The sequence below is a fragment of the Scyliorhinus canicula genome, chromosome 1 (assembly GCF_902713615.1).
Source record: "Scyliorhinus canicula chromosome 1, sScyCan1.1, whole genome shotgun sequence".
Lineage (NCBI taxonomy): Eukaryota > Metazoa > Chordata > Chondrichthyes > Carcharhiniformes > Scyliorhinidae > Scyliorhinus > Scyliorhinus canicula.
In genome coordinates, this window is record NC_052146.1 from 263694523 (window position 1) to 263718695 (window position 24173).

The 24173-nt window shown below is 45.0% G+C and overlaps 1 protein-coding gene across 1 annotated transcript in view; it reads left to right on the plus strand.

Annotated features, from left to right (window-relative positions):
- The first annotated feature begins 3443 nt into the window (after positions 1–3443).
- pkdcca (protein kinase domain containing, cytoplasmic a) overlaps positions 3444–24173 on the plus strand; it is a 73927-nt gene continuing 53197 nt past the window's right edge. The window contains exons 1-3 of the mRNA XM_038812709.1: positions 3444–4308; positions 17047–17169; positions 19472–19743. Coding sequence (XP_038668637.1) covers positions 3607–4308; positions 17047–17169; positions 19472–19743 — 1097 coding nt within the window. The 5' untranslated portion in view covers positions 3444–3606. The remainder of the gene's footprint in view (positions 4309–17046; positions 17170–19471; positions 19744–24173) is intronic.

Genomic DNA, 24173 nt, shown 5'->3' on the forward strand with positions numbered 1-24173 from the left:
GAATCAATATTAACAAGCAAAAGGCTGAAGTGTTGTTGAAATGAGCGCATTGCCAGCAAATATCAAGTTAATTCGTAAATTATTTTTCCTTTTTGTAACAGTAACGGGGTCAAGCTCTTAGACATCTAACGATTTAAAATTATACTATATGGACAAGCAGTCACCCAATAAAGGTAAAAATGTATATAAAATATATTAAAAAATATAACCATGATAGGTGACCTCGCTGTATCCCGCCTTTTTGCCATAAAGTGATATCAGACAATCAGAATTGGTACAGCCGCCTTTTCCGTATCAAGTACTATATATACCCGGGGGAAGTCTGCTAAAATGAAGATCTCTGGCAGTTAGAATGAAATGTTGCCCCCGTGTTAATCGCCTCGGTGTAACACCCACCATCCTGCGGGTTATTGATCTATTAATAAACGGCTGCTTAAAGTCTAAAACCTAACACCGTGCTAAATTTGGTTCATTAGTAAACTGACCGCGTTGTCAAACCTCGGGCGTCCAGTAACTCTTGCTCCTTGAGCTATATAGTGCGGGAAGAAGACTATTTTTACCAGTTGATACGTTCCGTTCCAGCGCACGTAGTGACTGGCATGGAGCAATATTGGGCTGGGATTAGGAATCAGAGACGATCATTGATTAATGGTTGGAATGTGGTACATTGAGCACTTAGCTATGCGTGTTGAAGGCTGAGCTGCAGTTCCCAGTATCCAGAACTGCTGGCGTTGTGAATCTTTCCCGACGGGTGGAATGACACAGTCGGCCAGGTCATGCAGTGCACAACATCGCGATACAAATGAATTACTGTATCTGTAAAATGCATTTTTTTAAAAAACAATCCTAAAGGTGCAGGAACATTCACTGAGATAGGTAGAAACACACAGAGGCAATGTTAAACCCAGCGAAGTTTAAGTCGCAGGGAAACAACGAGAACTGATGTACTGCCTCTTTCTGTGCGCCCTTGGTGATACATTCTGCCCCGCTCTCGTTGCTAAAATGACACTCCATTTGAATGGATCTTAAACGTGTGCCGGCCTCAGTAAAATCCCTGGAATTAGTCTCCAGAACGCCGATTTTCTCACTAACAAGGCAAAGGCTTAAATATGCTCGAGTTTGAAACTGAGGTTTGAGAGATCAACAGTTGTGTGGCGGTGGATGGCTCAGCCGTGCAGAGATCATGGTGTCTGCTCCCTCCTCACCCACACAAATTGCACTTTCCAACATTATTGACTCTTGGCAGGACGTCCCTTTCGTTTTAAAGGAATTTACACATTTAAAAGGCGAAGTTTGGTTGTTGCCGAATACGATCGGGAGCTTTTCCCATTCGTTCGTTTGGTATTTGTGAAATTGAGCGGGCGGTTCACGTGCAGTTTATTATATACACTATAAAAGGTTACATTCAAACATAACAAGTTTCGCCCCGCTCTTTAAGCCACAGTACGTGTTCTCATATAATTGTGCACTGGGGTGGGGGGTGATGATCGTTGTTAAATTGTTACATAGCCCTGTATTTATGTTGCGGTTATAATACAGTTGGCAAAAATTGAAGGCTCGGTTATATTGTGAGGAAAATGGGCGCCGTGTATATTTTGCAAGTTGTTTGACATGTTGCGGGTAAGTGAGCAGTAGGAATGATGTCTCTTTAAAACCCGCTGGATTTATTACTTTGAATCCTCCAGGCCACACAATCGCGCGAAATGCGAGCCTCGCTCAGCATGCTGAAACAGTAGATGGCGTATTTCTTAATTGCAAAATATCATTTCTCGAATTTCGGTCTCCGAAATGTGTTACTTGTTCCGGCATTGCCGCCATAACCACAGTGAAAGGACATCTCCATCAAAATAGGTCTAACCACAGTCAAGTACAACGTTAAAAAAAGACAAGAAACTGTTTCCCCTAAACTGGAAAATAATGCAGAGATCGCCTGAAAGCGGAGCATGAATCAGTAAAGGGGCAACACTTCAATCCCGCGTACATTAACAAAGCGGCTTTGCATGACGCAGCTAGGAAACAACTGCAAGAAATATATTGTGCAGCGCTTTAGGGCTTTATAAACAAGTTGCCAATGTGATTTAAGAGTGTGGAGTGATAGAAGAGTTGGACACAATTGGCACAAACACAAACTTAAACTGGGATTGAAAATGCCCGAAACTCACAACCAAGCAGCGTCTGTGGAGAGAGAAATGGTAATATCTAAGCATTTCAAGTATGGGCGCTTAACCCGAATTCTCAGCCTCCTTTACAATATGTGACAACGTTCATTCAAACTAATTAGCTCCCGATCCATTACTTTTCCACCAAGTGTTTAAGATTCATCTGAACGATGCAACTAAGAGGATATGCAAGTTGGTCAAAATTCTATTTGACTGGGATCGTGATGGTGAAATTTGCCTTCTTAAGAATGGTCCAGCCTCACGTGTATTTTGCTGAAAATGCTGTTGTTAGGGTTCCCTGTGTGAAGATCCCATACTGTACACCGTGTCGACCACGAGTAAAATGGGATAAACTGAAAGTAGACGACTGTACAAGATATAAATTAACACGACGAAGCGCCTGGGGATGTTTCATTAGAATAAAGGGGCTATATAAATACACGTTGTTTTGATTTAGTTACCGCTCGTCATTTCCATTATTTGCTTCTTAGGTTAGAGAAATTACGGATCGCACAGTGGGTGAGGCTGAAGTAATCCAGCGTGATCCACCGACTCTAAATAGTTACTTCAGTCCGTAAACTGTAACAACAATTCTGTATAACCTGCATGAAAAGCTGCCCCAAAGATGTCCAGGTTGCGCGCCCTTCATTTATTACCATTCATCAATTATGGCACTAATCAAAACATTTATTTTTTTGCCCCTTTCCGGCTCCTCTAGAATTTGAAGCATGGTTGCATTTGTTAATTAGTCGCTAATAGCGAGGTAATGTGCGCTTGATGGATAACCGTGTCATTGCCAATCACTCCGCTCATTCATATTCCCAGCGGCGCGGGGCGGAGTGTTTGGGCTCAGGTTTGTCACGTGCGCTGTCTGGCGGGGCGGGGCCAGAGAGCGCCTCCTTCACAATGGCTGTTGATGATTGGCGTGAGGGCGGACCAATAGGTTGGCGGCGTTCGGTGCGTCGATTGGTCCAGATCCCAGTGGACGGGAATCCCTCGCGCGCGCCAGCTATCGCCGGGCGCCGAGGCTGGGTGGTGTGTGTGTGTGTGTGTGTGTGTGGGGGGGGGGGGGGGGGGCAATGCGATGCTCGCTGGGACTTGTAGTCCCGGAGATCCTGGTCCGTCGGCGGCCAAGGTGAAGGGACTACGACTCCCATGCTGCCGCGCGACGCTACGCGCATGGCTACTTTACCCCTGTCAATCAGCACGCGTCACGCTGCTTTGCTTATCAAAGTTTGTGTGTGTGCGGGGAGGAGGGGGGGGGGGAGGAGGGGGCAAGTGCAGCCAATGTGAAGAATACATAAGGAATGGGGAGTGGGGGGGGAATCCCCAAGTGTTATCTTCCCTGCAGGGTAGAAATGTTACTGTACAATGTGAAAACTTCAGTTTCAAACAGCCGCCCTCGATAGTGTTTCACACAATAACTAACTCCCTTTGGCAGATCGAGATGAAACGCAGAAAGATTGCCATCGCAGCCGGACTCTGCTGTTCATTCTTCCTGGGCACTTTGCTGAATTTGTTATTCATCCCCGGATTTGACCATCAGCAGCGGCGTCGGCATCAGCGCCTGGAGAGCCCCGGGCAGCAGGATCACCTCAGCGTGGACCCGTCACTCCTCTTCAGCCGGGTAAGCGACCGGGACCTGTTGGAGCAACTGAGGGAGAGGTACGAGGAGGTGGTCCGCTATCGGCAGCAGCCAGGCGCTTGGGCGGCGGCGGGGAGGCTCACCAGACCGCTGGAGAGGCGCTTGATGGACCTGGCCCAGAACAGCTCCCCTGACCAACTGCAAGCCCAGCAGCAGCAGCAGAGACACCCCGGCTTCCACAAGACTGCGGCGGGAGAAAGCGCCTTGGTCTCCAGCAGCCCAGCCAGTGCTTTTCGGTTCCATTCCCTTTCTCTGGGCTGCCCGCACATTAATAACGCCAGCAGTGTCCATTACTTGGGCTCTGGGTACACAAAAGCGGTGTACAAAGCGGTGCTGAACGACACGCTGGCAGTGGCTTTAAAATCGGTGGACTTTGGGGGCCACGACATGGAAAACTGTGTCAAGCAGTACGGCACACTGGAAGATTGCTACAGGCTGGCGTCCTACAAGCTTGTCAAAGAGATGACACTTTTACAACGTTTGCAGCACTCTAATATTCTGAAGGTAAGTGCCAAGGAATTGTGTCCATCAGGAACTTGTTCATGGGCCAAATTCTTAATGGGGACGGGAGACTGAACATATTCGGTTTATTTGGGGATTTCGTTCTTTATTCCGACCCCATCCTGATCTCTTTTGGTCAGAAACAGGCGTGAAAAAAGTGTCCAGCGAGCGCTCAATGAAAACACCGCTAACCCCACCATTATCTAAACTCATTCACGGTGTTCCCGAACACTACGAGCATCCTCTTACTGGAATTAAAATGTGCAAAAAAGCAAACAATTGCGTTCATTCAAGATATTTCTCACTTCATCTTTCCGAGACAGCACATTGGATTTCTAGCGGTACATGTGACACTGAAGTACATATGATTCAATTCTAACACTGCCCAGTTATTTCGACATCATGTCACTATACAACTGGGTGGCGGTATGAACGGTTTTGAAGTTCTTAGACATAATTCAGATTTCAAAGTCCAGAAGACGCAATTGTGCGCTGACTTTTTTTTTAAGTGAATTACGTTTTTGAAATGATGTTAGGCTAAAATGTGTTGGTTGTTCGATCTCTGCCGCCCACTTATTGTATTCGGGCAATGTGATATTTCGGAAACAATTCCTTTTGCAATTGTTGAAAGGTGGGGTTTGGGGAGTTGGTCAGTTCTCCTCGGAGCTTTATTAGAGGGGGTTAATTTGGGTTAAATGTGTTCCGGCGGGCCCCAGCTCCACACATGCCCAACTTCCCGCTGCGTTTTGCTTTTAAAGTGACTTGCTCTCGGGTGGCCGAAGCCGAGTTCCCCTCCTGTTTTTTTTAAAAACACAGACTGGCTGAGAACTGGAATGTATTGTCAGCACTCTGTGCGGATTCCCTCCAAGGCGTTTGAACTGCAAGAGTTTCAGATCGGTTGTGGGTAAAGGGGTTGCCGGCTGGATTGGGGGCTCGATGTTCTCGCTAGAGCTTCAAGCGGCAATGGGGCAATGCTGCTTACTGTAAGATACTGTTCCAGTTTAAAATGCAAATAGGCGAAATCACTGCTCCCACTTTAACACAGACGGGTTAGAGATAGAGATAGAGAAATACAGCACAGAACAGGCCCTTCGGCCCACGATGCTGCGCCGAACTTTTGTCCTAGGTTAATCATAGAATTTTGGACAATTTTTCATGGCCAATCCACCCAACCTTCACATCTTTCGACTGTGGGAGGAAACCGGAATACCCGGAGGAAACCCACGCACACACGTGGCTGTAATGTATTGATCCTAAAAACGATGACTCCGCCGCTTGCAAAATTAATCACTGCTCACAGCACATTTGAAACCTTGCACAGATTAATAAAACCGGTCACCACATCACCACGTGGCTCCGGGTAGTTTTAAGGGCCACACAGACATGATGCGCTTGGGACATGTTGCACATTTCCTGCAAGTTTAATGAAACCACTGCGCTTACACAGCGGACAAGGCTTCTCAACCTGCCCCCCGGCTTGTCAGCCCCCCCCACAATCTGCCCCCGGCTTGTCAGCCCCACCCTCCCCCACCTCATACCCTCCAGCCAACCCTAATAATAAACTCGGGATGGCATCTTCCTGCCACGTCTATCTCGGTCCGTGTACACTCTTAATGGTTTGCTTCGCTTCGAACGTTGCCCCGGCTTCATTTCGACAGCGACAAAGGGGGTTGTGTTTTATTCGGCATGACTTTTTAAAATGTCAGATCCATTTCAACCGATAGCTTTCTCCAGAACTTTGTGGGTTGAGGGAGGACGGACAGATCAACCGGAAAATGAATAACAGGACAGACAGAAGGATTTGTGGGGTGGGGGGGGGGGGGGGGGGGTGCAATTTAGGAGAATGTTTGAGCACATGTAGTGCTGAATTGGAATGGGTTTGGGGGAACAGACAGATGGATACATGTGTGGCGGATAGGGAAAGATGTCAAATCCAGGAGGCAGTTTCTATAGTAACCGTGCGTCGGTTCCTTACTGGGGAAAGCGATGTCACCCTGGACAGATGGCAGGTTTAAGTGTCATTTGTAAGATAACAGTCATGGTCTGTAGTACTCAGCTCTGCCCTACGTCTTGGACAATCCGCCCAGGTTGGTTCCAGCTTCAAATATCAGTCAGTCCTCTGCCTATAATCAACGGCCGAAAGGTTTCAGCTAGGGAGTAAAGTAGTACTTTTTCCTGGGCAAAACCGTTTTTTAAAAATGATGCAGGCATTTATATGAATAATTTCCGTTATTAAAAGGGCTCTATCTCTTTTGTGGGAAGGTGTCAAGGCGAGCAGTCAGGAGAAATGGCTGAGTCTGTCAGAAATGCAATTCCCCTTCTGCTCCCCGCGCTCGTTGCAAATCTGAACTTGAAACACGATTGAGGGCCCAATTCTAACGCTGCACTCAGTAATAACGTTTGACCCGACCCGCCACATCTCCCCGCTACCCCCAAATTAACAAGAGCATCGGCTGTGTCCCTCTTAACAGCAGCCCCGGAATATGACTCCGCTGTGACAAGGCAATCCGTGTGGATTTAGATTGAATTTTGCCAATGTGCTTTTTAATTGAAAAAAAATTCCAAAGCGGTTGATCAAGTTGATCAGATTCTCCTGAGGATTCTTTGGCTGCAATTTCCTGGTCTGCAGGTAGCGCGCTCACCCGGAGAGTGTGCCCTGTCACTGCACTCAATGATAGGCCCTCGCTCTTATCCATCTAACAGTGGTTCCTCCATGAAAAAACACCAGTTCATTAAAGTGGTTGCAGATTGCAATTTATTAAGCTTCGGGGAAAATTAAAGTTCTCATACCCCCCTCCCCCCAATTTGGTCAGTCTTCCCTGGTCAGAAAGAACGATACAAAATTCAATCTACAGACCCGATACTCGCAAACACAGAACACCAAACAGTTTCAATTGGCACTTGGACTGGGTATTGTTTGTTTTTTAAAAACGTGTTTGCCTGTATTTATAGTACATTAGCTGGGTAAACAGAGGAGATTAAAGTGCACTGGTTCACTGTCCAGTTGTATGTCTGTGTGTTGATATACCTGATGGATCCTACAGAGCAGATGCTTTGTGAAGCCAGAAGGTTTGATAAAATAAGCTTGGGTTTTAGTGAGAGCAGATATCCAATGACCATTGCTGGGAATGGAATGCAAACTATACTGTTTGTTTGGTCTGGGGAGCGGGGCTGCTAAATAAGTGTCCATCCGCTCATCGAAATATGGAGGATTCCTGGGGAAGCTGTCCCTTTGAAAGAAGATTTGAATATGCATGCACTCCTCCCGCGCACCGAAATCACTGACCATGAGCAGGTGGCAGCATGTCGAGAAAGTTGTTGGGAAATTGGAGTTATTGGCAGGAGGGAGAGGTAGGTTTCTGTCAGGAGCTGTTTAATTCAAAAGGGTTCAATCCGGCAGTGTGCGATCGATGTGGATCCCTGGTTTATTGGCCAGATCAAATCAGAGCTGCTCCAAATTGCATTCGCTTTAACACTTAAAGCGAGGATGTCCACTGACTTAGAGCCTTTCTCTTTCACACACAAACACACGCACTTATTAACGTCCTGCTGTTTCTCCCTCTGAATCTTGGGTGAGCTATTTTTCTGGATAGTAACTTTCTTCAGTGGATTATAACATATTGACCCAGAGCACTAAATAAATCGCAGCAGAAAGAACCCCTTCTGCAAGCCGGAGAATACACTCCTGTGCAATTTCTCCGACCCACTTAAGTAGTCACAGGAATGCCTCTTTGGAAGGACGTGCGCACCCCGATTCCTGAGTAATATTTTCGAGAGGATAGACATGTAAGCAGCAACTCATTCGATCCTGACCACTGCTAGATGTACCTATACACCACCGTGTTCAAGATACCGAGGCATTTTATTCAACTGCTCTTCTATCTAACGAAAGATGGTGTCAATCCACTCCTGCCTTATTTGACCTCAATTTATTGAACAGAAATTGCACCTCAAAGCCGGGAATTCACAAATGTCTGGACGAGGTTAACCTCATCGCGAATTCACCAGTGCTGCTCCAGGGAGAAGTGGTTCGCTCAGGGAAAGGTGTCAATTATGTATTTCACATGGTTCCTGTTGCTGCTCTGGGCTGCACAGGTATCAATATGGCCAATAAAAAGCAGAATGGCTGGTCGAGAAAGAACCCGTCACCAGCAATTTAGCATGGCCAATCCACCTAGCCTGCACGGGGAGGAGAAATAAATTTGTCACCAGTCTGCACATTGCAGACGCCATCTGAACAAGATGTGGCTGTCCTGTGTATTTTGGAATTCATTTTATTCTGATTCACGCAGAAAGCTGCTTTTCCAGCGATTCCTTTTGTGAATGTGCCAAATTAGCATTCATTTTATAACAAGAAAGATGTTAGGAGCAGAAATGCAAATAAAAAATGGATCGAATTCCTCAGGGTTCCTGTGGCCGGAGGCCCGAGGCTCTCACTCGCTGTCTACGATGGCAGATGCTCTTTAACCTCATTGCTTTCCGCCTGACGTGTGTTAGTATTGATCGATTGCCTGTCGTGCCCCCCCCCCCCCCTCCTTTGCATTTCACCAACTACTGAGGGTGATCTGGCCCTCCACCTCTGGAGGGAGGATGGAGTGTGGGTGGGGTAGGTGACTTGTCCCTGTCACCTCTGGGCAAGGGAGCCGAATGCTTCAGTGATCCTTGCGGCTGTTCAGCCCTGAGGGCTCATTGCCCGGCCGCTCAATGGAGTTGACGACGGGACAGGCTGTCATCTCCTTCACATGAGGTGAAATATATGTGTCTATATATAATAGCAATGCCTGCAAGTTCCCCTGATCAGAGCACGAGCCTTTTGGGCTCTCATGTTTTCTGCATTGCTGAATGACAGTCTTCAATTATCAAACACAAACCACTGACTCCAACTCCTAATAAAGTTCATCACATGGCGCAGGAACCATCCACATCCACATCGTATGACAAGGAAAGAAATCGTCTGAATATTGCCATCGAATGAACAGGGATTTGGCCTATTCTGCTGATCGAATGGTTAATGATTAACCGGCGATTAACTGAGGGGAACGTCAATCGCAGCCGTGACATCAATGTTATTGAGGTGACTGGCGAGGGTAAGTTGGAGGGCAGACAGGAGGCAGCGAGTTTCTTGTGAGGTTTTCTGGTCAGCGCAGAGGGGAGGCGCACTGAGGAAGGCCTGGCTGTATGTGTGTGTGTGTGTGGAGAGAAGATTTGCAGGGAAGCTTGTGAGCTTAATTATTCTCCCGCTTTGTTCCAGTGATAGCAAAGGGGCAAGGAATGCCTGTTATAGTTACTGCAGAATGCCTGTTGTTGGGGGTGGTGCAGTTCGATGCAGAGGAACACATTCCTGTTGGCTTAGCGCTGCTGCTTTATGCAATCCAGTCAACCAACAAATAACAATTCGAATCAAATATTGCAAAAGTCATTGGATCAATTGCACATGGTTAAAACCTACAGAAGTGAAGTAAGTTAAGGATTTTTAAAAACATGGTGACATCGCATCGGGGAGATGGAGGGAGCTCGATTGGCCAAGACATATTTATTGCATGTGTTTTTCTACATGTTGTGAGTGAGACAGGGGGAAATTGATATAAATGGGAGGGGGTGAAAATGAGAATTGTACACCGAACAAGGCACAGAATGGGTAAAGCAACTATTTTTTAAGCTTCATTTGTATGATATTTATATTGATGCAAAGTAGTTTTGCTTGCTGACGAATGCAAGTGTGCATTAAAATTCAGCAGATCACCAGGTACTCTTAAATAATGAAGCGTGACATCCTCTCCAGGAGGCTATCTCACATCACTTTGAATTCCCACTTCCCATACTGGTGCTGTTTAAAATTTGAGAGCCTGTTCCACAATCCAGTTCTCTGCGTTTATATTACTAGCCCCAGCTCTCTATCTTTGACAGCAAGATCTTAAATTAGGAAATAAATTGGATCTACCAGGGTTTGGTATTGATAAATGCACACGCTGGACCAGTTCTCCTGAATCCAACCTCAGTGCGATTTTAATTTTCCTGAGGCTCTGCTTCAATTCAGTTCAAATTCCCAAAGAACACATAAGGCTAGCATTGCCTTCAGTAATTTTAATGAATACAATACACAAAATACAAGAACATGTTCGGAGAAACACCCCAACGCATTATTTCACACATTTGGTGCTAATATGAGTTTAAGAGATGAAGGAGAAGTGACAACGAATCATCGATTTGCTTATTAAGGGTCCGAAGAAATCATGAATAATAATGCGTGGCTCACTCTGTACCTGTAGAACCAAATCAAAAAGGGAGCACTTTATTTCAAGTTCACCTATCATCTCAGTGAATAAACAGTACAAGAGAGTTTGTGCTTCAGAGCATTATGAAGCAGCTAGTATATCTCTGGAGCATAGAAAGATTGAGCAGAAGGACAGAGGGCTTCATGTTTCACCGGGGCACTTTAAGAATTTGAATTCAATTTAAAAAATCTGGAATCAATAATTTGCCCTCAGTAAAAGTGATCATGAAACTGATGGCTTGTCATTCAAAATCCAACTGATTCATTAATCTGCTGTAGGGGATGAAACCTGTTGCCCTTCCCTGATCTGGCCTGTGTGCCAGTCCAGTCCCGCACTAATATCTTTGACTCTTAATTTCCCTCTGAATTGACCTATCAAACCATTCAGTTGTATCAAATTGGGCAAAGAATAGACTGCAGCAGTTCACAAGGGCCACTATCAACATCTCAGGCCAACCAGGAATGGCCAATAAATGTTTGCCGTGGCAAACTGACATACTGCAACAGAGTTATGCAGCTAGTATTGTCCAAGAGTAGTACCTGAGGAGGCTCAGACTGACTAGGAATGGCTGCATTTGAGATGTTTTGCCTGGTTCATAAAGACCTTCTAAGAAGTCAGCCATTTGCAGTGCGCCATACAGTGTCAATGGAAGCCACTACTGCTCTAAAAACTTGTGTGGCACACACTATCTCCATTATAACATTAGATTTTTGAATATCCTTAATTTTCTTCCCCATTTCTTTCTTCCTCTGTCAAAGGTACAGACTCATGCTGAATTATAGAACATAGAACATTACAGCGCAGTACGGGCCCTTCGGCCCTCGATGTTGCGCCGACCCGTGAAACCATCTGAAGCCTATCTGACCTACACTATAGAACATGTTCAGGAAATTTAAATGTAAGTCTTGCCACAGTTGCAGATGCCCCTTTGAGGAGACAAGGGGCACGGTTGAAAAGCCAGGGCCTTCATGAATAACCTCAGACGGTACAGGAATTGAACTCATGTAGTTGGCATTGCTCCACATCACCAACCAGGTGACCATCCAACTGAGCTAACCAACGGAAAGTACTATTGGCCCCCCAACAGCTCACTCAAGTGATTGATGTGCAAGCGTAAGCCTGAGCAGTGAATGTTAGCAGGGTGCTTAACAGTGGAGAGCATCAGAGTGGGGCTTGATCTCATACACAGAGGCATACTTTCCAGCATGGTTAACTGGCCAAAATCAGGAGAAGAAAACCTGGTTGGCTTTCTTTGCCTCCGACTCAGAGGTGGAGAGATCTATTGTGGCATCTCGCTGGCTAATATCAACTAACGTATGGTTGGCACAGTGGGTTAGCCTGTTGCCTCACAGCGCCGAGGTCCCAGGTTCGATCCTGGCTCTGGGTCACTGTCCATGTGGAGTTTGCACATTCTCCCCGTGTTTGCGTGGGTTTCGCCCCCACAACCCAAAGATGTGCAGGCGAGGTGGATTGGCCACGCTAAATTGCTCCTTAATTGGAAAAATTGAATTGGGTACTCTAATTTGTTTTTCAATTAACGTATGGAGTGAACTTGCACTTTTTCTGTCTTATATTCTGAAGGGTAAACTAAATACTGTAGGGGCAATAAATTCTCATTCTTTCCCTTCATGGGTGCATCCTCATGCAATGCCTTCCCTAAACACTATTGACATGGGTAAGGGAGGAAAAGAAGGACAAGCTTTGTGACCAATTTCAGAAAAAATGGTGGGACATCCTTTCCAACTCTAGAAGGCAGAAGGCAATCGAGCAAATAGCAAGTGTCCATGGTTATCCATGATGCATCACTGAGCAAACGGAAATGACACATCCCTCGTTTGCCCAAATGTTCTCCACCGGCAAACTAAATTACATACTACAGCATTTCCCTATCTACCATATTAATAAGGAAACTGTTGTGGATAGCTTCAACCCTTTGAAAAAGAAACCCTTGTCAGACATCTTATCTGACATCTTGACTGCATATTTTCTAGGCATGCTCTTTAATCCTGTCACAATCTATTTTCAACATCTCACCTAGATCTACTAGATCTCATTCTGCCATAACATCTAGATCCTATCTCCAAGTCTTCTAAGACTAAAAGATTTAAGTTTATCCTTGTTGCCCTCCTCTACACCTTCTGTTGAACAATCTATATCACCAGATGTGTACATCAAAATATGTTCAGCGTGAATGCAGCAAAGCATTCCAGAATCTCATTCACCTACTGAGTTTTCAGAACCTTATTCACCTACTGAGTTTTCAGAATCTTATTCACCCATTGAGTTTTGAGGAGAGCTTCACTACTTTTTCAATAAAAGCTGAGATGGTAAAATGAGCAGCAACGTACATAATTGTTGCCACTGATTTTGCCACCATTTACAGACTAAAGCATTTCGCACGACGCTTCATCTAGATCACCAAGCCCCTTTTGGAGACTTTCCCGGTGAGCTCCATGTGTTCTTGCAGCATGAAGATGTGCGCTCGCAGGCATTCAGGAAAATGTCACAACTCTATAGAGTGCAATTATAAAGGAAAACTCTCACTTTGAGTTTGAAGCCTTGCTGGAGGCTGGCACAAGACCGCTTCTGAATTGCACTGGGCTTCTCTCCCCAGTGATTCTGTTTGCTATTCACTTCACACAACAAAACAGGGTCCATTTTTCTTGCATATTCATTCATGAGGGGCTGCTGCTTGCATGCTGTTAACTTGCTGATGACAGCTTAATAAGGTCCTCACTTTGTGTTTCATCCCAATGAGCTTGTCAGGCTTTGTGTAGCAGGCTAACCTTTCCCTTTTTTCTCCAAGGAAGGGGCAGTTGTGTCACTATTATTTAAAAGAATGAAGAACTTTTGAGAGACGGGCTGTGACAGATTGCACTGACATCACACATATAAAAACCTACAAGATTCTGATTTTCATTATTAAAAACATTGGTGGACACTTTAGCCGAGAAATAAAAATAATGCAGCAGATTACAATAAATAATTACCTTTAACAGTTAGAATGGAGCAGTATGTAAATTCAGTGGTTTTGATTCTATCGGTCATTTCCCTTATTCAAACATGATTAGGTATTGTTTTCAGAAACAAACAGGAGTGATGTAAAGAAGCACAAATCGATTTAAAAAGTAACTTTTGCCGGCAAAATGTTGCTCTCTTTGTTATCTGTGACAGTGGACAAAGTACTGACCTGACTGCAAAAATAAGTTTGTCTTAAAATGATTGGAAATAGACAGCAAACAGTGCACAATCTGGAATTTCAGCAGTCAGGCTGAAAATAATTTATTTAAAAGGAGAGATGACAACGATAACATAATGGGGGGGGGGGGGAAGTTAAATTGTCGTTTGTAAATAAACGATTGAGGAAATGTAGAATAAAACAATTTTTTTTTTATGTGTTCTTTAATGATCTGAGGTAATCGTATTCGGTTAAAATCTTGATTTATACACAGGATGTAAGCAATGCTTAGTTCCTCATAATCTTACTTTTTGTCTTTAATCAATTTATTCCCCTATTTGGTTCTGACAGACTATATACTGATGTTAATGGACTATTTTTGCAGCACACTTGAACCTTTTGATCAAGTGTTTCTTTTCCTCTAACTGTGAAAGGTCTTGTGTAGAATTTACCATAAATGTGAGTTTTTTGAGACACTAAGATAAATTGTGTACAAATCTGCAATAACAGTCCTAGGTTGCACTCCATTTTATACAAAGGTAAACATATAGAAATGTTAATGATTGGGGTTGGGTGGTGCACGTGAGTGAAAAGCACAGATTGCTCATGATTTACCACAAACCATCAAGTTGTCAGTTTAACATCTCAAGATCCTGTAAGGAAACTGGTGTTGATAATTAAAATGTCACATTGATGAAGTAAGTAGTTCTAAGGTTGGGGCTAAGGTACATATTGGGGTTGTGCAAAGGAAATTTTAATCTGCATGGAACCGTAGATCAGCCATGATCTTATTAAATGGCGGAGCGGGTGAGAAGGGATGAATGGTCTACGTCTGTTCCTATTTCTTACGGTCTTTTCAATAAGTTGACTCCATTATTGGCTGTAATTTTAACGAAAACAGGAGGGGAAAATACTGCCATCCCTCACTGACATACTTAAAATTGACCATCCCTCAGAATAATTTGTCAGATGGCTAATATTCCTAATTCTTTTATGGAGCAACTGAATTATGGAACGGTTAAAGAGCAACATTACAATTACATGGGATCAAGTTTAACTGTTCCACCCATTGTACAGAACATTTGATTTTCTTTTACACTGACAGCCATTGCTCCTTTCAGTTAAACACAAGCCTTATGATTTGTTAGTGATAATCCTTTGATCTGATGAATTTTTATTTTATCTTTAAAGATTTAATAATAATAATCTTTATTGCTTCCTCCTTATCGATTGCAAACACGTCTAGTGTCTGAATTACCTCCTCTAATAATAATAATAATCTTTAATGTCACACGTAGGCTTACATTAATGCTGCAATTAAGTTACTGTGAAAAGCCCCTAGACCCCATATTCCGGCGCCTGTTCGGGTACACAGAGGGAGAATTCAGAATGTCCAATTCACCTAACAACACGTCTTTCGGGACTTGTCGAGAAAACCAAGGCACCCGGAGGAAACCCACGCTGCCACAGGGAGAACGTGCAGACTCTGCACAGACAGTGACCCAAGCCGGGAATTGAATCTGGGATCCTGGCGCTGTGAAGCAACAGTGCTAACAACAATGCTACCGTGCCGCCCTTAGCTACTAATGTGACAGGGCATACCATAAGGCAAAAATTAAACTTAATAATAGGTCTGTCTGAAATTTCAAAGGCGCATGATGGCGCAGTGAGTTAGCACTGCTGCCTCACGGCGCCGAGGTCCCAGGTTCAATCCCGGCTCTCGGTCACTGTCCGTGTGGAGTTTGCACATTCTCCCTGTGTTTGCGTGGGTTTCACCCCCACAACCCAAAGATGTGCAGAGTAGGTGGATTGGCCATGCTAAATTGCCCCTTGGAAAAAAATGAGTTGGGTACTCTAAATAAAAAAAAAATGAAATTGCATTCTTTCCAGGAAATCGAGTCCTGCCACTTCAATTTAATGAAGACATTTCATTCCCGTACCAGCCTCCCCGAATAGGCGCCGGAATGTGGCGACTAGGGGCTTTTCACAATAACTTCATTGAAGCCTACTCGTGACAATAAGCGATTTTCATTTTTCATTTTTTCATTAACATTTATTATTACAACAGTGACGGGCAGCACGGTGGCGCAGTGGGTTAGCCCTGCAGTCTTACGGCGCCGAGGTCCCAGGTTCGATCCTGGCTCTGGGTCACTGTCCGTGTGGAGTTTGCACATTCTCCCCGTGTTTGCGTGGGTTTCGCCCCCACAACCCAAAGATGTGCAGGCTAGGTGGATTGAACACGCTAAATTGCCCCCTTCATTGGAAAAAATAAATTGGGTACTCTAAATTTATTTTTTAAAGAATGATTACAACAGTGACAAATGCTCACATTTATCAGTACTTTATGACATAAGCACGTTAGCAAACAGGTTCCAGTTTACCCAGTGAGTGGGTAAGAATGTGCAATTCACTACCTCAAAAAGGAGTTGAGGTGAATAGCGTGGGTGCATTTAAGGGACAGCTACATGAATAGATGAGGAAAAATGGAATCAAAGTTTCTGGAGCTAAATGAAGGGGAAACTGACTCATGTGCGGCAAGGTAGCACAGTGGTCAGCACTGTTGTTTCACAGCACCAGGGTCCCAGGTTTGATTCCCGGCTTGGATCACTGTCTGTGCGGAGTCTGCACGGTCTCCCCGTGTCTGTGTGGGTTTCCTCCAGGTGCTCCGGTTTCCTCCCACAAGTCCCAAAAGACGTGCTGTTAGGTAAATTGGACATTCTGAATTCTCCCTCAGTGTACCCCAACAGGCGCCGGAATGTGGCGACTTGGGGATTTTCACAGTAACTTCATTGCAGTGTTAATATGAGCCTACTTGTGACAATAAAGTTTATTTAAAAAACTATGGTGGGCAGCACGGTGGCGCAGTGGGTTAGGCCTGCTGCCTCACAGTGCCGAGGTCCCAGGTTCGATCCCGGCTCTGGGTCACCATCCGTGTGCACATTCTCCCTGTGTTTGCATGGGTTTCGCCCCCACAACCCAAAGATGTGCAGGCTAGGTGGATTGGCCACGCTAAATTGCCCCTTAATTGGAAAAAATGAATTGGGCTAAATTTAGAAAAAAAATGGAAAACAAACTGGCACCTGGGCCAATGGGTTAGTTTCTGTGCTGTAAAGATTGATCAAATATGATGCAGAGGGCCCCAGGTATCATGTTTTGATTATCCATTATTTGTGTTGATGCATTATTACCAGGACTAGTCTGTTTTTGTCTATGCATCAACTTTGATGAAACAACTTAACATGCAGTCCTCTTGTGTCCCCCCCACTTCCCAATCATTCTATTCTGCAGCTATATGGTTATTGTTACCAGGACAGCAATGACATCGCAGAGACATTGACCACTATCACAGAACTCGGATCCCCATTAGAAATGATTCAACTTCTGCAGACTTCATGGGAGGAGCGATTCCGAGTAAGTACTGAGGGTCTCTGGAACTTTGAGTGGGAAGATGGCCGGAGAGTGGGGGGACGGGGGCGGGATTGAAACATGCTGGAAAGAATGGGAAGAAAATATCTCGGCCACAAACGAACGTTGTTTCCAAAACAATTCTCTGCGATTTTAAATCCTGCTTGGTAAACAAGGTGGCCTTTTTAAATCTTCTAATTAGTCAGGAGCTTGTTGGTCAAACTGAACTATTTTAATCTGATTAAGCATAATGAGATAATCTCTCTTGTCTTTTGTTTAGAATTCTTGGATTTAACATTCCAATTAGCATGACATTTAAAATAATAGCAATGCTCTTTTGTATCTTCTTCCAAGTATCTTGCAATGCATATTTTTAACTACTGTACTTCCTATTATTGTCAGAGGCTCAGAATCTCAAATGTAAAGCATCCCGAAAGCCTCAAACACAGCAGGCACTTTGAGAAGGGACATGCAGTGTGTGTGACACTTCCATTTTGTATTTGCCATCAATAACATCTGTTATATTTATTTCCTTTCCTTTTGCCTAATGTGTTTCATCATCAAATACATTTACAACATTTTTCAAGAAAATAAAACAAAGCTAAATTTAATTTTCTTCCCTTTTTTAAAGCAAATAATGCTCTTTTTCTAGTTACTTTCTCCCCAACTAAGGCTTTCTGTATTCTCAGTCGGGATGGTAAATCCATCCAGTGTATAGGTATTGCTATTAATGTTGTCAATTGTGCCCTTCAGTCTCCCTCTGGTAGTCACCCTTTACTGCTGCAGGAGGCCACAGCGAGTGATGGGAATTTTCTTTATCTGCCTCCACCATAAGGCTTCTTTCTGTGAGATTTGTCTCCTGGAAGATTTTAAAAGAAAATGTGAGCCGTTTTGTCCAATGATTCAGTGCTCTAATGAAATATTTTTTTAGTAATATTTTAATGAAATGGAAGAGCTCTCTCTGACTAGGTCACAAAGGATTTTCTGCATTTTTCAAAGTAGGTAACTGTAAATTTCTGCAGCAGTTTGTTTTCTTTGAATCCCTTCTTTGATGTATTACTCTGTTTCCCACGCGCTGTTACGTAGAATGAACTACAAGGTGCCAAACAAATCAAAATGACACCACTGTCAGGGCAGCACGGTGGTGCAGTGGTTAGCACTGCTGCCTCACGGCGCCAAAGTCCTAGGTTCGATCCCGGCTCAGGGTCACTGTCCGTGTGGAGTTTGCATATTCTCCCGTTGTTTGTGTGGGTTTCACACCACAACACAAAGATGTGCAGTGTAGGTAGATTAGCCACGCTAAATTGCCCCTTAATTGGAAAAAATGAATTGGGTACTCTAAATTTATTAATTAAATTTTTTTTAAAAATGACACCACTGTCTTAGGTTCATTATATATGTCTTCTTTTGTGTGATGTAAACATAGTGAACTTCCAGGGCAGCATGCGGCGCAGTGGTTAGCACTGGGACTGCGGCGCTGAGTACCCGGGTTCGAGTCCCGGCCCTGGGTCACTGTCCGTGTGGAGTTTGCACGTTCTCCCCGTGTCAGAATGGGTTTCACCCCCACAACCCAAAGATGTGCAGGAAGGTGGATTGGCCACTCTAAATTGCCCTTTAGTTGGGGAAAAAAAAATTTGGATACTCTAAATTTATAAAAACAAACATACTGAACTTCCCTTTGTTGCAGTGCCATGCTGAGTTTGGTATTTGACATAGAGCTGTGATGTAAAAACACTGTTTGGGATGGTACTATTTCAGAGCAGTGCATCTCAGGTTCAGTTTTCAGCCTTTGCCAAGTTAACTAATCTTAGCCAGGGCAACAGTTAGGGTTCCTGATTAGAGAGAGAGAAATCAGTCAGTCTTGCTTTTGATTGTCTCCCGATGCAGACATAAATTTCAAGCGAAGACAGAATTGGACTTGGCTGTATGTCCTACATAGTTGAATACATTCATGGTTAGAGAGTAATCAGTTGGGTGAGATACAGATTGGTTCCAGAGAAATGTGTCCTTCTGGACCATGCTTCCATTCTGGCATTGACGGAACTGCATTGCAGCAAGAGGCATTGTTGGCAGCAAGAGAGAAATCAAAACAGAATGTTTAGGTACCTGAAAGCACATCAAATTAAGATGTAGGCTCAGCCATATTAGCCATATTTATATTTATAAACAATTTCAGTGCAATCCCTCCTTATACATCTATTAACAAATTAAGAACAAGTGAAGCTATATTTTACTGACTTTTTGGAGCTGTCTCTATAAAAACTGAAGCAAGTTGTATTAAGTCTACGTTGTGCTCTTTTCATTGCAGATATGTTTGAGTCTGATACGCTTATTACACTATTTGGCCCATTCACCTCTTGGCTCAGTGACATTGTTGGACTTCCGTCCTCGCCAATTCGTTATTGTGGATGGTGAACTAAAAGTGACAGATTTGGATGATGCCAGCATCAATGAAACACCCTGCTCAAGAAATGGTGACTGTTTTATGGAGTTTCCAGCTCGGAATTTTACCTTAACCTGCTCCTTGGAGGGTAGATGCCAAAGCATGAACGAGAAGCGGAATCTTTACAATGCATACAGGTAATCGCTTCTTTCACTGCTGAACGTGTCGGAAGAGCTCAGATTGCAACCACTGCTATTGTCTGAAACCAACTGTTCGTCAGTTTCATCACCACGCAAAATTGCCTTGAAACTGCATTCCACTTTGCAAAGAACTTGTGTCATTAACTTCGTTCTTTGGTTCTTAGAAGGGATAATATGTCCAAACATGATACAGTCTGATATGCACTCAGTGTTTATTATGACAAGAGAGGAAAAGCAATGAATAGTGAGAGAATTTGCAATGATCCTAATGTTTTTGCACTGTTCAGTCATAATCTAGGCAACAACAAATACCCACATATAAACACCATATCATACTAATCTTTACAGATAGGTGTGATTGCTCCATTCAATTCCTTTCAGAAGCATGCAGTCTGAGCAAAACATCATTTAGCCACTAACACGAGCCTTGCTATAAGAAAGATATGAGACGTTACAGAACAAAAACATCGCTCTGCAAGTTTCTGTGGAATCTGTGTTGAATTTCAGTCCACATGGTATAGGTTGAACTCACAAGTGCTATGCAAAACATCAACATGCATCTTTTATACCTGAGAAACTGCTGCCAAATGCATTGCCACAAAACTACTGTAGAAATGGCAAATGATATTTGGGAATTGGGGAAAGAGACGGATTTTAAGCCGGCATTTGCAACACTGGCAGAAAATCCCACAAGATCGTAGGTACAAAAATCTCGCTTGCGAGATCTCGTTCTCCGATTTTCCCTGCCCCCCTCTGGTAGCAGGGTCATTCTGGATGGGAACTTTCTTTAAATATATTTGAATAAATTTAAATGTATTTAAAGGGCTTCCCCATCATATGTTTCCCTCGGATAGGGAATTCCCCTTTTGGCGATGTGACGTCACGTCAGCAAGGTTTACAACGTCTGCAAAACGTGAAGCTGTCAAGGGAAACCTACTAGGGACGCAAAGGTAGGTATAGCCCCTAGGGTTGGGGGGGTGGGGGTGCAGAGGGCATGCCCGGGCAGTGCTCTGTCACTGTGCCAGGTTGGCAATGCCAAGGATGAGCAATTTAGGAAGCCCCATTGGAGGGGTTCTCCTTATGTGTAGGAGGTACCCCGATGCTTGTGTGGTGGAGGTGTTTGACCCGATGGTTGTGGAGAGGGGAGGGCTGCCACAATGCTTGTGTATGGTGGGGGGGGGGGGGGGGGGGTTGCTGTTATACCTGGCAAGGGCCTGATGGGGTGGGAACAACTAACCTCCCTGTGAACCTCACAGAATATAAGCTCCCCCGTTACGGGGGCGGGGGACCTAAAAAAAATGGATAGTTATATGGTATATAAAGCTGGCCAGTTTGGTAGTGGTAAGGCAGATCCAGTAGGGATCTACCGTGTGATGTATATAATAGTTAATTGTAAAACTAAGTTTCTTTGAACTACTCGGTGTGGACACCTTTGTGGTCTTATAAAACTGGCAATGAGGGTTAAACTGGATAACTATTGACACTGCTACACCATCAGATAACTTGCTGACTGCCTGAGGCGCACATATATTTGCAGTGATACGAAGCCTTACATACCCAGCGCCGCCCGATACACAAATCTTCAACCAACTAATAGCTCTAGTGGGGCAGCACTCCAACTGTACCATTATTGCATCGTGGTATCATTTTAACACCATGAGGAGGACCCTGTGTGAGTCTGTCACTGAGTATTTGTCCCGGTTGCGGACAATTGGCCAGTTCTGCGGATACGGCACTTTCCTGCAATAAATGCGATGAGATTGTTTAGTTTGTGGCATTAACAATGCAGCCACCCTAAAGTAACTCTTGCCCGAACCTTCCCTGAATCTACAGCAGGCCACACAAATTTTGCTTTCCCATGGAAAGCACAGAGCGAGGGGTGCAGGAAATACAAGGCATGGAAGTCGACCCCTCCCAGCATGGGATCCCACCCCCGACCTCTATCCTGCCCTGGACCGAGAGCCATGAAGGCCTGTCCTGTTGGCCAAAGGGTGAGTCATCCCGATGAGAGACTTCCCCGGCATCTGAGGGTGAGCCGGGTCATTGCCAGGCATGTGGTCGTCGGCCCAGGTGAGACCGTGGACCAACCAGAGATCCAGGTGACCCGGAAAAGGTAGGCACCAGCCTAGACCACGTATCTTCTTCCTGGGTGAGCCTGAAGAAGGTGACTGCATGCAGTTAAATTGTGTGGCGGCATCCTGGATGGCCCTCATAAGGATTACGTGCAGGTGAATGGGCATTTGCTGGACAGGGAACTGGACACTGGTACGGTGGTTTTTGTTATGGGACAGAGTACGTTTGACTGCATTAAACACGGAATACAGGATTTGGACCTAACAGATACCATGGCAGAGTTGACCATCTACATTGGTGAGGCATTGAACTTTGCAGGTACCCCCATGACTCCAGAGGTTGTCACCAATCGGTGCGCCTCCTGTTGATTGGGGTCAGGGGACAAGGCCTCACCTTGATGGGCCATGATTGGTTGAGCCATCTACAGCTAAATTGGTAATGCATCCTCCAGATGGGATCTGGGGGCCTGAACGAAGTGCTGGGCACGTACACAAAAATAATTCAACGTAGACTGGGAAAAATAGCTCACATTCATGTCCGACTCCGGATCTCAACCCCAGTATTTCTGGCGCACCCCGTCGTTAGAAAAAGTGGAAACTGAACTCAGTTGGCTGAAGAGTCTGGGTATCATCAGGCCTGTATTATTTAATGGATTGGGCAGCGCTGGTGGTGCCGGTGTTCAAACCGGGCAAGACAGTCTGGTATGCGGGGACTATAAACAGACAGTGAATACGGTTTCAAGATTAGATCGATACCCCATGCCTCGCATTGAATGTCCGTACGCAAAGTTGGCGGGTGGATGCTCAGTCACTAAACTCAATAACGGCCACGCATATTTATGGCTTGAGTTGGACGCAGCCTCCCAGAAATATGTTACAGTCAATACACGGAGGATATTACAAATACACCTGGATGCCTTTTGGTGTGTCTTCTGCCTGCGCTCCATTTCAACGAGTAATGGAGAACATCCTGAGAGTTGCCGTGTGTGACAGTCTGCTTAGATGACGTACTGGTCATGGAAGCATCCAAACAAGAACATCTGGAAAACCTTGAGGTCGTGCTGAAACAGTTCTCTGAGTCTGGTGTCCACTTACGGCGGGCGAAATGTGTCTTCCATGCACGAGAGGTGGTCCACCTCAGTTGCTGGGTGGAGCGTACCATTCAGCAGGCCCCCAACACGATGGATGCCACAGAGCTTTGTACATTTTTAGGACCTATTAACTATTATGGCAAGTTCATCCCGAACCTTGCGGCCATGAATCAAGAGTGGGCATGGGGAAAGTCACTGGATGTGGCTTTTTGGAAGGTGAAGAAACAGTTATCATCTTCTGGGTTACTGACCCATTGGGATCCCACCAAGCCCTTACTCGGCACGTGCGACACGACGCCTCACAGTATTGGGGACGCCCTATCGCATCGGATGGAGAATGGCGTGTTGCGGATGATCGCTTTCACCTCTCGGATGCTGGCTGCGGCAGAACAAACATATGCGCAGATCGAGAAGGAGGGTCCGGCGGTGGTCTCCATGTGAAAAAATTTCACCAGTACGTCTACCGCTTCATTATTATTACGGGCCATAAACCTTTACTCAGCCTTTTTAAAGAGGACAAGGCGATCTCGCCCACTGCCTCCGCAAGGATGCAATGCTGGTCCCTGCTGTTGGCCATCTATGAATATTAATTAGAGCATCGGCCGGGGACCCAGATAGCAACTGCCGATGGGCTGAGCTGTTTGCCTTTACTGACCAGCCCCCCCGTGGTCACCACTCTAAACGTCACGGATTCTTTGCTCGTCACGGCGTCTTGGATCCGTGAATGGACTCAGACAGACTCGATTCTCGCAAAGTTGTGTTATATGGAGATCAACATCGACAGCTACCAGGCAAATTACAGGCATTTTCGACAAAACTGTCAGAGTTTAGTGTGGAGGACGGTATCCTGCTATGAGGTACATGCGTCATTCCAGAAAGGAGTTGTTATTGAAGGACCTCTACAGTGGACATCCAGGGGTGTCTAAAATGAAGATGTTGGCGCGCAGTTACGACTGGTGGCTGGGCCTGGCTGCGGACAATGAGAGAATGTACCAGCAATGCTCTGTCTGTCAGGAGCACCAGGAACTCCAACCGGGTGCGCCTCTTCACCTTTTGCGTGCCAACGTTCCTGGTCTGTTTCAGGGTTCAATGTTCCTCCTTGTGAGTGACATTCATTCAAAATGGCTGGAAGTCCACAAGATGGTGGCAACCACCTCCCGGGCAACCATTGAAAAGTTGCGATTATCGGCACCCCTGAAGTAGTCATTACAGACAATGGGACTCCTATCATGAGTGAGGAGTTCTCTGGGCTATTGAAAGCAAA